Source organism: Hyalella azteca, unplaced genomic scaffold, assembly GCF_000764305.2.
Source record: "Hyalella azteca isolate HAZT.00-mixed unplaced genomic scaffold, Hazt_2.0.2 contig14449, whole genome shotgun sequence".
In the NCBI taxonomy this organism is placed as follows: domain Eukaryota; kingdom Metazoa; phylum Arthropoda; class Malacostraca; order Amphipoda; family Hyalellidae; genus Hyalella; species Hyalella azteca.
This window is the reverse complement of record NW_025944335.1, coordinates 1-12,522: the sequence shown is the minus strand read 5'-3', so window position 1 is coordinate 12,522 and position 12,522 is coordinate 1. Positions and strand designations below refer to the sequence as shown.

Sequence of the window (12,522 nt, the reverse complement as noted above, 5' to 3'; positions counted from 1 at the left end):
ACCAAACCTCTTTACAGCTCAAGCAAACTGAGTCCCCTTCCTGTTACGCAAACTGAATCTCTTCTTACTGCTCATGCAAATTGAACCTCTTTACTGCTCACATAGAATGAGCCTCCTTACTATATACTCATCGTACCTAGTCTTCTACTTAGAACTAACACGGAACTACCAACTGGTCAACTACATGGCACAAATGAACTTAATAAAAAATGTACCAAAATATAAAATCACCTGTGTGATCTTAACTGCTCACACAGAATGAGCGTCCTTACTACTCATCGTACCTAGTCTTCTACTTAGAACTAACACGGAACTACCAACTGGTCAACTACATGGCACAAATGAACTTAATAAAAAAATATATCAAATATAAAATCGATTTAAACGGATTTATCATTCTAATAATGTATGCCAGTAATTCGTGTAATATCAACCATTTTACGATCTTATACATCAAGGTAGCACGTCTGAAAATTTTCCAGTGCGTGTACTAAACTCAACTTAAATTTGTCGTTCCGCATTAGCTCGTTGAATACAAAGATTGCATCACGCTTCCAGCTCTGAAAGCGAAGAAATCCTCCACAAAGCTATATAATTTCTAAGCATATTGTGAATAATTTTGAAACATCCACATTAAAAAATCTGTTTGTTTGAAAAAACTTTTTGCATGTTCTCGCTTGCAAAATTTTGGTTTCGTGCTGTTGTGATGGAATTACCGTATTTGATCGGTACTTAACTAGGCATTCAAATAAAGTAATTATTATAATAAATATCACAATGCTAACGACATGCAGATCATGGCTCTATAATTGAAGATACGTAAAAAGCGAAGTGACTTCAAACGCCGGTTTAGCTTCTTTCATCTTATTTGTCTGAACTTTAACTTTTCTTTCAAACTTTACGTCGGTTCTCTGATGCACATACGGTATCGTGCGCATCATTGAATTTTTGATCATATTTTTTATCTGACAGGAGTCGCTGGCAGAGCACAGATGTGCGGCAGCAGCTCAGTCATGTCCACCTCCCGTCATGGTTGATTGAAAAGCCCCTCGTTTTATTTAAATTTTAACGTTTGCCATTTGCCGATAAATTATTGTGAGAGAGATCCCCGTCCCTGGAGAGATCATCTAATTGATGAAATTTTGTTTCCGTTGTGAATGTTTTTGTTGTTCTGGTGTTTGATATTCTCTTTTTTGTGCTGAATGGACTGAGAATATGTGATGAGAGTTTCGATACACCGTCCCCGATACACCGTCCCCGATACACCGTCCCCGATACCTGTCTCTTATACACATCTAGATGTGTATAAGAGACAGGGACTGCGTTCACCGTACGTGTCGTGATGGTCACGCAGGACTGCGTTCACCGTACGTGTCGTGATGGTCACGCAGGACTGCGTTCACCGTACGTGTAGCGATGGTCACGCAGGAATGCGTTCACCGTACGTGTCAAGATGATCACGCACGACTTCGGTCACCGTAATGGCCGTGATGGTCACGCTTACACTTCCAGCAGTCACCGTAAGTATAATGCATTGCTGGTATCTCGTTGTGGTATGGTAGTACAACTTTTGTTCGGCGTTTATGGTCGCCTATTGTGTTGGAGAGCACAACTTTTGTTTGCGCGTTAATGTCGCCCTATGTTTAGGAGTTTCGATTGTTTGCGCTACGCAAAATAGATCAATTTCTCTTACTAGCTTTTTGCTTGGCAACTTGAACAACTTTAAATTAAACAAAATGCCAGTAATAAATCCCTGTGCATTAAAACGCATTTTGTTTTGTTCTTTGATTCTTCATTTAAAAATTTGTGAGCATCGTGTAGCTTGCAGAAGCTCTGGCGGGAAAAGATTTCGAAATTAAACTTATGGAATGAGTATAGTTTGTAACAAATGAGAAAGGTCAAACTTTGTTTATTTTTCCCTTACACATTGAGTTCTGTATATGTACAGTTCGAGGAAGGTATACATTTAAGATTTACAATATTTAATATTATTGCAAAATAATGTAAACAGCAGCTGGCCAATCAGAGCACGATTTGGGCGGATAGAACAAGTGTTTCTAAAAAAAGTCTTCTCTAGTTAATAAATAAATTAAATACGTCATACGTGGATACAAATGTAACCTCAATCGGAGGAAGAAGTGGAAAAGGACTTGTACCGTTTTGTATATATTTTTGTACCGTTTACATAAAAAATTCCAGATGGTGCTTTAGGGGGCGAACTTGGCAAAATTAAAATTACATTTGAAGCTTGTGGTGACTACCGACCGATCCCTAACTGGTCAGACTTTACACTACGACCAACTCCTCTTAGGCCTTTGACGTCCCATATAGCGACCTCTCTATGTCTCGCCGCTCTAATAGACCCCTGCAGATATAGCTTTATCAGACGCAAGCTATAACGACCTCTGAGTGTGTAGTTTGTTATCAAGGAGTTGGATTAAAGAGACTCAGCAGGCTATATTATCAGCTAAATCTGAGTCAGATTTAACTGAAATCATTCAACGCTTAATTATACGACTTTAACTGCAGACTTGATAAGCGCGATAACAAATTTTGTGTTAGCATTGCAATATGCTTCCGTTATGTGAGCTTCAGACGGTCAAGTATAAACGTACAGCGTCTCGTATCGTTTCTGTGTTGCATACAAATTGTCGATTTAATTGTGTTCGAATTGTTTTGTGTTCGCTGCCTATTAAGAAGAGGACATTGTCATTTACGTTGTAGTAAGGCCGATTAGGAAACCGTTATTATTTTAGTTAATTAATTACATTCGAGAGGAATAAAGAATATACCAGAAATTATACGTAAGAATGACGGTGACCTACTCACGCAACGTCGCTTTGAGCCAGAAAAGCTTCAGTGTCTTCCTCAAGCTGCTCTTCAGGTCGAGAGGACATTCAGTGCCATCACCAAAATTTTATCTTTATCGCTGCCTAATTTTTTAAATATTCTCAGAATCCGAAACTTTTATGGATCACTACTTGTATATTATAGTTGCACCTATAAACATTTTCATTGAAATTATTTACTGGAGTAGTACGGTCATAACTCGCGTAAATGCACGTAGCGGACGATTTCTGCTCTGTGATTGGTGTATATCCCTTGAAAAGCCGTCAGTGGCTCAGTGCTTGGTTGACAAAGTTAAGAACATGTATACGTAATATACTGCTCTGAACTCCCTTTTTGTCTTAATATGCATAACATTTGTATATATAGATAGCACTTGCTAATAACATTCAGAGAGTAAACAACCTTTTTTCCCACCAGATGGCGTGGCAGCGTCTACAAGTTGGTGTGGCGAGACTTGGTCGTTTTTACCCTCGTTTACGCCGCCCTATCACTGGTCTACAACTTTGCCTTACAAGACGGCGGGAAAAGGTAATGCCTGGCGTGTGTATATATTTAAACTGTAATAAAATATTGCACTGTAACCTTGGAATAACATATTTTACCTGGGTGGAATAGAAATAAACTGAAATAAATGAATAGGAGCGCTTATCGCATTAGATAAGAAAACCTAAAACTGGACCAATTCTTTCTTGGATAATATATTTGTATTGAGCATGTAACGCAGCTGGATCAATATTGAATATGTGAAGCACTATCTTACCATAGCAGAGCTAGTGATTTCAATATGAGCAAATGAACTCGCCGCAAAATATCTTCATGGGCTACAATTATGACTGAATGTTTCTTGCAGGCTGTTCGCAAATGTGGTCACGGGAGTTAGGGAGAATGGCAGGATCGAAGTGAGTTCCCTGATATTCGTGCTCGGTTTCTACACGTCTCACGTGATGCAGCAACGCCATGCCTTCTACAGCGTCATCCCCTGCACAGACGCCTTCGCCATGGCGGTGTCAGCTGCACTCAGGGGCAGGGTGAGCCCTTTTATCAGCTGCACTCCCGGTGAAAGCATAACATTTAAAGCTTATTTCAAACCAAGAGCGGCGTTACGAGGATCCTACTAATACGGTGATTCTTTTAGATGCTGATCACCGCACGCAGGAGGGCTGGGCTAACGATTACTGCTGATGTGAAGTGACAGTATACAGGGTCTGCCATATATATGGCAATGAATGTTTGCTATATAAAAATAAATTGGTTCCTAGGAGACTTTTCTTCTATAATGAAGCTTAATATCATCTATTAATTCATCTATTTTATATTGCCGAAGTCTGAGGTGTCTAAATTTACTATTATTTATGGCAGAAGATAGAAATGCAATTGTAATCCTTCATGAAAAGGGCGAGAGTAATTCAGTCATTGAAAAAAAACTCCAAATTCGTCGTGAAACTGTGTGGAAGGTGGTAAAAAAATTCAAGGAAAGTAGTGACATGGTCAATCGACCTGGTCAAGGAAGGAAACGAAGTGTCCGAACAAAACAATTAATTGGTCAAAAACACGAGGGATAAGTTGAAGAGAAACCCTCGTCGCTCAGCTGCAAAATTGGCTGCAGAAGCAGCAGTCAGTCAGACATCAATGCGTAGAGTCCTCAAAGATGACCTCAAAACCTCCCCTTACAAGATGCAAACAAGGCATGAACTAACAGACCGTCATGAACAAATGAAGCTCGAAATATGCCAGCATATTCTGGATCTCATTGAGGATGGCACGCTGCCCAACTTGGTGTTCAGTGACGAGAAAAAATTTGACATACCTCAAAGCGTTAACCGTCAAAATGACACAGTTTGGAGTCAGGATGAACCTATGGCGACCAGAACAGCAACACGACGTCAAAATCCCATGTCCTTGATGGCTTGGGCCGCGGTGACCGCCACTGGGAGGTCCCCACTCGTTTTTGTCCCCTCCGTAGTGAAATTGAACAGTCAGCGATATATTTCAGACATTTTGGAAGCTGTGTTGTTACCTTGATGGGCCTGCAAACACTTCAACGGCACACCATGGAGTTTTCAACAAGACTCTGCCCCATCAAGACTCTGTATGGCCCTCAAGAAGCCCTGATTTGAATACTCTCGACTTTTCTGTGTGAGCTATTTTAGAGAGTAGGGTCTGCAGAACACCTCATGATTCTTTGGATAGTTTGAAGTCTAAATTGACACGAGAATGGGACTTGATCTCTCAAGAAATGCTGCGTGTCTCCTGTGTAGCTTTCCCGCGTAGATTGGAGGCCGTCATTAAAAATAAGGGTGGCCATATTGAATAAATGTGTCTGAGAATTGTTTAGGTAATTCTTGGCTACTAGCTCATCCAATAAAAAACAATGCACCTCTTTGTTTCATTGAGAAATAACATAAAAACTTGCGTTGCCGGAAATATGGTGGACCCTGTATTGTTAACATCCAGAATTGGTGGGCGGAGTTTGTACATTTTAATTGTGTACTGTTTATGAAGAGTAATTTATAGTTATTTCTAACATATTGTGAACAGGATAGCCACGTGTTGAGGCTACGCCAGACTCTAGTGCGGTATGCTAACTTGGCCTGCACCCTCACGCTCACCAACATCTGCCTGCCTCTCAAGAAGCGAATGCCCACTGCCAAGCATTTCATTGAAACAGGTTTTTGGGCCGATCCTGATGATTACTGAAGAATAAGGATTATAAAATAAATAAAACTAAAAATAATTCACTGGCCGATGCTACCAGTGAATCAACTTTTGCTTGCTGTGCAGATAATTATCAAAAGCGAAACCAAACTCGAACTTAACTCAAAAACTTTTACTCATTAATTAAAATCAAATAATTTTTTAACTGGTTTCGGAAAAGTTGACATTTTGCACACTAATACCAAGTATTAAGAGTCGTTGTCCAGATATTTCAGATAAAATCATTCATCAGCGGCATAAATTATGCAGCCCCTAATTGTGTAGCGTCTCGTGTACCAATAGTGTGGGTGCCACAATCGTTACCGTCATTAAAATTAATTAATTTAAATAACTAATTAAATAAATTAATTAAAATCTTCGTCATCACGATTACTCTAGCTCACTTTGAGTTATGTTCTCTAGATTTCTGTCGCGTAGAGTGAGACTCGCAGATGATGAAAAGTTCACAACTCTGGAAATCAGAAATTCTACTGAAAAAACCGCTTGTGATTTCGAGATTTTGGATTTTGAAATATATTCGGTAATGAATTTTTAACCATAGCAAAACACAGGTCCTCATATCATGGCAAATGTAGCTTAAGTGTTACTTGAATTTGATATTATAAACAAAATTCGAGGTATGGTCCAAAATTTATTTGTCAATGCCAGGTTTTATGACAGAACAAGAAAGTGAAATTATACAAAATCTGGACCCTAAAGCCAAAGGCTTCGGTCGCACCTACTGGGTACCTCTTGTGTGGGCCACAAACGTGATCACTAGAAGCGAGACGTACGTTGGGGATAGAGAGAAAACTACTGAAATCAGCGGCCTCAACACCAGCAGGATGTTGGATGAACTGCACAAACTGAGCAGAAGCTGTAACCAGCTCATGAGCCATGATCAAGAGATTATCCCGCTCGTCTACACTCAGGTCAGCTCGACCTAAAGATTTAGCTTGTATTCAAATGCCTACTTCCTGTAGGTTCTTTTGATCTTATGAAAGTTAAGGTTATGTAGTCCTGGGGTCTTACTATCAAAGACAGTTAAGAGTTTGTAACGCCGTCAGTTTGGCTGTTCAAGCTCAAGCTACCAATCACAGACAAAGAGTCGTCCGCAACGTTGACTTAATTTGCTACTAGTACTGTAGCGAGCTTTTATTGTACAGCCCCTAAACAAATACGAGCAAAAAATAATTTCCTAATTGGATGTAAACTAAATTACCGTGCTTGTGACCCAGATGGTCACGCTCGCTGTGTACTTGTACGCCCTGGGGGCTGTGATTGCGGGACAGTTCCTGGACGGGGACCATACAACAGAAGGCTTAAACTACAACTACTACGTGCCAGCTGCACTCCTACTTCAAATTGGCTTCTACTGCGGCTGGTTGAGGGTCGCAGAGACCCTCATCAACCCTCTGGGCGAAGACGACAATGACTTTGACATAAATCCGATAATAAACAGAAACATTACAGTGAGATATCTTACCCTCTTATGTTGCGAGCTAAATGAATTAATACCTCATAAGTTGGTACACGAGCTTAAAAATTTTTAATTTTTCCTTACTTTCAATTCACGTGTTTTCAGTTTCAAGCCCACATTCACAATTAATTCGATCGTAATCCTATAAAGTGTGTTCCACATATATTCAAGAAATAATCTATTATTTTCCACACAATTTCAGGTATCGCGCCAGATCATCGGCAAGCACGGTATGTGCCCCGAGCAGTTCGCCGAGGATGAGGTTGACTACTTCACAAACAAATGGCCACGCAATGAACTGCCTTACACTGTCGCCTCAAAAACCTTCGATAAGGAGCCTTATCGCGGATCATTTGCCGAGTATGAAGTCAGATCAGAAAAGCAGAAGTTTGTGGTTAGCTTCGAACCTGACCAAGTCGACATTGAAATGATGACATTACAGGTGTGTGTGCTTGCTAAAAATCACGTATGACAAAAAAACCTACAAAATCGCATCACTTAGAGGAAAAGACATTATTGTTTTCCAGATGCTTATTTTACACATCACATATGTCCAATTGGACGATAGTGGATGTATTCAATCTTTAGTAGAATATATCTTGTGTAGGAGATAAGTTTGAAGCCTCCACTATACGTTGACACTCCTGTAAATCCCAGACAGCCCTTGCTCAACTCATTGACTTTTATGTCTCGAACATAGGAGCCAGAAGACGATCAAGTGAGCCGTAAGGGAGTTTTGCCGTCTGTTCTCCGGCGCCGAAAGTCACGAAAAACCACCCGCCACCTGAGACCAAGTGAGTGAATATCTCAGTTACGACGCCTCTTTGAATTAATATATCAGTTCATATTACATAAATTTCTCAATTATGAGCGCCATGCTGCTTTTTAAATATATTGGTGTCATTTTTAAATTTACTACTGGAAAATTATTGCATGCAAAACAGGTTTTCACACCGAGCGAAAGAAGCTATTGGACTCAAAATAACTGGGCCATTTTTGCAGCGAATCTATTTGAGCAAATACAAGTATGAAAGTCGTCATTAAATAATACCTTCATCGCGCAGGAATGAAGACGGTGAGCATTGAGGAGCTGGAGCAGCAGCGAAAACGACAAACTAAAGTTGAGAGACAAACAGAAAAGTGTTAGAAAAGACGAAGGTTCCATGCCAGATTCCGAGAAAGTGCCAATGATAACTTGAGCAGGACCATATGGAAAATTTGTTACACCTTTCAATGAAATTTACAAATGTCGATATTATAATGATTCTAATACCAATTTATCATCTCATTGCTTGTCAATTTCTATAAAATATTATATAAATATAATTAGACGTAGCATTAAAAAAAGACCTAATTAATTAGTAATATTCGTTTCACGTGTTTTCCTTCTCTCTCTCTAATGAAATTTCATTTCCGATTTTAAAAAGCACCTGGGCCACATAACTTTTTATTTAAAGAAGAGAATCAAACGCTCAATGTCAGAGACTCACTGTTTATTTGACATAATGTCCTAAAGTATTTACGATTTACAATACTTTGGCTTGGAACTTTATCATAAACTTTCTGGACACGTATAGATGAGGTTTGATTTCCTTAATAAACTTACTTCGCCCGATAACAAATCTATTTCTTACAAATGTACCCTTATTAATTGTCTTCGTTACACTTATCGACAGCAACTTAAGTCGAATCGACAGCAACCGAAGTGAAATCCACGGCTGGCGGCGCCCATATGTATCCTTGCGTGGGAAACATTCAATCTTTGGCGTAAAGTACTGGTAACAGATCTGCTTCATTCACCATCGATAATAGCGTACGTAGTCACAACCAGATAGTGGTCGGTATATTAAGGCTAATTGTGTTAGATGTAGAAGTAGTTCTCGTAATCGTTGTAGGAGAGAGTGCGTCTGTTGCTTCTAGGGTCTGTGTGGGCTGGAGTCTGCAGCAGGTCAGGGTTCAGCGAGCAGACTCCCTGTAAAGAGAGAAAACTGAGTCACTCATCGAGGAACTGAGCTTAGACATTAAATATAAAAACAGGTTTAATGATGATACTCGCTGACTGCTGACATTGACGGCTGTGATTTTACTGCATGTACCGTATTATCGATCAAATTCACTGGGTATAGCATAGCACCGACAAAGATATTACACCATCCCAAGCTGAGCTTGATACCACTACGTTACGGTAAACATTGCATACCCACGATGCCACAGCTATTACCCCTTCGTGGCCACACCGCTAGATTATGGTACAGTATTGAAAATAGTAAATGTTACGATTTGAATGAGATGCCAATGCGATGTGTAGCGAATGAGTTATTGCCATGGGTTAGCATGAATTCACACCTTGCGTCTAGAAGGCACCCGCGGAGCTCTGGCAGGAGGCGATGGTGGTCGTCCAGATGTAGAATTGGCTGCCCAAAGCGCGCCGGTCTTCTCCAGGAACTCTCCGTTGCTGTAAAGATGGTCGGCATCCTCCGGGCCGCTCTTACCACAAACTTCGTAGATATTCCTGCCGTCCTCATCTTGAGAGCCAATGGTACAAGAGGCGTCGTTGCCAGCACTAAGGATAACCTTAGTGCTAGAAGGCTGGCCTCTTCGCCTGAGCCTCTCCTCCAGCCTCACCACGTCTGGAATGGAGGCTGGTGAGGCTGACGGAGGCGGGTCTGTCAGGTAATCTTTGGTGAGGTAAGCCTCCAGTTGACTGGTGAGGTTGGCATGGGCGAGTGTCGTAACTTGTGTCGTCCCTGCGCTGGACGGTCGGGACGGCGACGCTGGACGTATGTGAAGCTCGGCGTAGTCGTGGCATGGCCAGGCTCGGACTACGGCCAAGGGACGGTCGTGGGGGAGCAGCCGTATCTCTCCCTTGGGGTTGCGTGTGATCTGCAGCAGTAAAGGGGATCATTAGCAGTTATTAGATTTGATGTTCGTGACGTGGAACCTCCTTTTGCTGGCGTATGAACTGCATTAGTGAAGGATATGGTAGTATGAAATCGGATTTATGATCGTTGCGTTTAAGATTTGCGGCAATAATTCGAAACTTAACAATATATTCAGGGGTCACGAACAAAACTTCTGCGACGCGTATTTGTTTTGTGGCTACTTAACGTCGCGAGACCGAGCGTCATCTTTCGACGCGGCAGATGATGGTAGTGTCTGCAGCAACAAGTGACAGTACCTGCAGCAGGAAGTAGCAGTACCTGCAGCAGGAAGTAACAGTACCTGCAGCAGGAGGTAGCAGTACCTGCAGCAGGAAGTAGCAGTACCTGTAGCAGGAAGTAGCAGTACCTGCAGCAGGAAGTAGCAGTACCTGTAGCAGGAAGTAACAGTACCTGCAGCAGGAAGTAGCAGTACCTGTAGCAGGAAGTAGCAGTACCTGCAGCAGGAAGTAGCAGTACCTGCAGCAGGAAGTAACAGTACCTGCAGCAGGAGGTAGCAGTACCTGCAGCAGGAAGTACTGGCTGGGGTTGGCATCGTTGATGTTGTTGCAGGCGAGGGCGAGGGCGATCACGTGGAGGCAGTCGCTCTTCTCGCTCACCAGCAAACTCTTGTACCGTGAACCGTGCGCCAGACATGCGTCGTATAGACGTACGACGCCACCACGACGCATGCGCAGCGTCAGGCGACACGACGCGTGCGGCTGGCACTCCAGCAGTGCCGTGGGTCGTGCCACGTCTGATAGTGGCACTGTGGTTGATGTTACACCGTCTGGAAAATAGACAGAGATACAATGGGTTCTGGAAATGAGACAGACTTCTGGGTTCTGGAAACCAGATGAATTGCTGACGGATTCTGGAAATTAGACTAACTGCTGATGAGTTCTGGAAATTGGATTGACTTCTGATAGGTTCTGAAAATCAGACAGGCTTCAAGCGTGTTAATGCCAGTAAAGACAGACGGAATGATAAGATTTGTTTTCGGCAGCATCGGGCGTTGTGCTGTAACGACCATTCAGAAGGCTAAATTTAGGAACGCCTATTATCTGATTTATTTTTTTTTTAGTATACAAAGCAAAACTCGAGTATAAATTAACAAGAAGGCGCAGGTTTATTAAAAACGTGTGTTGAAAACAGCAAGTCGAATTCCACTTATGAGACAAAAGTAATTAAAATTAACACTGATCATTAGTCATTCATAGTAATTATAGTAAAATAGGAATAGAAAGTCGGCCGCTTGTGATAACATTTCAATGAGAGCACATTTGCTAGTAAGATTTTTAAATGATGGTGGCAATTATTTACCTAATAACGTTGGTTACATAACATCTTTGTACGAAATTTACGGGAAAATGTAAAAAATTCATTTTGTAAATTTTCTGAGACAGAATTTTTAATTGAAGATGATATGTCTGATCAAAATAACCACCTCCTAACTTTTTCTATTTGTTATCAATGGTCAAAATTGGCAATTTGATGAACGTGATATATGTGATATTTGATGAAGGTTGATATGTGTGGTATTTGATGAAGGTTGTTATGAGTTGTATATGATGAAGGTTATCATGTGCGATATTTGATGAAGGTTGTCATGTGTGGTATTTGATGAAGGTTGTCATGTGTAATATTTGATGAAGGTTGTCATGTGTGGTATTTGATGAAGGTTGTTATGAGTTGTATATGATGAAGGTTATCATGTGCGATATTTGATGAAGGTTGTCATGTGTGATATTTGATGAAGGTTGTCATGTGTGATATTTGATGAAGGTTGTCATGTGTGGTATTTGATGAAGGTTGTCATGAGTTGATGAAGGTTGTCATGTGTGATATTTGATGAAGGTTGTCATGTGTGATATTTGATAAAGGTTATTATGTGTGATATTTGATGAAGGATGTCATGTGTGATATGAAGCCACGCTTGATATAATGCGGATGGCAGCGGAAGCATGCGGCCAACACAGGGCCGCAGGAAATGACCCGAGTCACAACATTTGATATAAAGCTTGGCGGCACCGGAAGCCCGCGTCACAAAGGCATATTGTAACGCCGCTGTACAATATTCCGGTGACAGGCCTCATCATTGTGTGATAAACAGTTCGGCGTGCACCAAACTAACGAAAAATGTATTATCCCTCCCTTGCTTGCGTTGCTCGAGTACTGATGGAAGCACATCTTGATACGTATATACTACTGTAAAACTAGTTAAATGCTAAAATACTAATTAAACATCCTGTATACTAGTTAAATAATACAAATAATAGTTAAGTACTATAAATTCTAGTTAACTACAATAAGTAATAATTGAGTACTCATTATCAAAGCAGGTCAGCGGGACTGCTTCTGCACAGACTCGACAATGGAAGCAAAACGTTGATGGGAGCCTTGGGGAAGCTACACCGCAACTACGCGCGTGACAGCCTGACTGCATCACCATTACCTTGTACTTGTTCCATGTGATGACAGCACACTACACTTGGTGATGACGACCTCCAGGGCGAGGTAGAAGAGGTGATTACTCACCACACTTGGTGATGACGACCTCCAGGGCGAGGTAGAAGAGGT

General features: G+C 41.2%; 2 protein-coding genes across 2 annotated transcripts; one reads left to right on the top strand and one right to left on the bottom strand.

The window, feature by feature from the left end:
* The first annotated feature begins 2,610 nt into the window (after positions 1 to 2,610).
* LOC108664905 (bestrophin-2) lies at positions 2,611 to 8,299 on the top strand. The gene is made up of 9 exons (XM_047884062.1): positions 2,611 to 2,884; positions 3,268 to 3,378; positions 3,701 to 3,878; positions 5,389 to 5,518; positions 6,214 to 6,476; positions 6,783 to 7,016; positions 7,227 to 7,466; positions 7,725 to 7,818; positions 8,089 to 8,299. Exons 1-9 carry the CDS (start codon positions 2,811 to 2,813, stop codon positions 8,169 to 8,171), a joined length of 1,407 nt encoding a protein of 468 aa, XP_047740018.1. The 5' UTR covers positions 2,611 to 2,810; the 3' UTR covers positions 8,172 to 8,299.
* Positions 8,300 to 8,500: 201 nt separating this feature from the next.
* On the bottom strand, positions 8,501 to 12,516 carry LOC108664906. The gene is made up of 4 exons (XM_018151603.2): positions 12,481 to 12,516; positions 10,467 to 10,732; positions 9,371 to 9,907; positions 8,501 to 8,996 (listed from the first exon to the last, which is right to left on the bottom strand). The coding sequence occupies exons 2-4, from the start codon at positions 10,632 to 10,634 to the stop codon at positions 8,886 to 8,888; spliced, it is 816 nt and encodes a 271-aa protein (XP_018007092.2). The 5' UTR covers positions 10,635 to 10,732; positions 12,481 to 12,516; the 3' UTR covers positions 8,501 to 8,885.
* Between the last annotated feature and the right edge of the window lie 6 nt (positions 12,517 to 12,522).

Excerpts from the sequence above, each read along its gene's own strand:
- LOC108664905 (XM_047884062.1), top strand. The coding sequence starts at position 2,811 with ATGACGGTGACCTACTCACGCAACGTCGCTTTGAGCCAGAAAAGCTTC. Across the intron at positions 3,879-5,388 it reads CAGCTGCACTCAGGGGCAGG|GATAGCCACGTGTTGAGGCT; the intron begins GTGAGCCCTTTT and ends TATTGTGAACAG. Across the intron at positions 5,519-6,213 it reads CAAGCATTTCATTGAAACAG|GTTTTATGACAGAACAAGAA; the intron begins GTTTTTGGGCCG and ends TGTCAATGCCAG.
- LOC108664906 (XM_018151603.2), bottom strand. The coding sequence starts at position 10,634 with ATGCGTCGTGGTGGCGTCGTACGTCTATACGACGCATGTCTGGCGCAC. Across the intron at positions 9,908-10,466 it reads GCCAGTACTTCCTGCTGCAG|ATCACACGCAACCCCAAGGG; the intron begins GTACTGCTACCT and ends TTACTGCTGCAG. Across the intron at positions 8,997-9,370 it reads GGGTGCCTTCTAGACGCAAG|GGAGTCTGCTCGCTGAACCC; the intron begins GTGTGAATTCAT and ends CTCTCTTTACAG.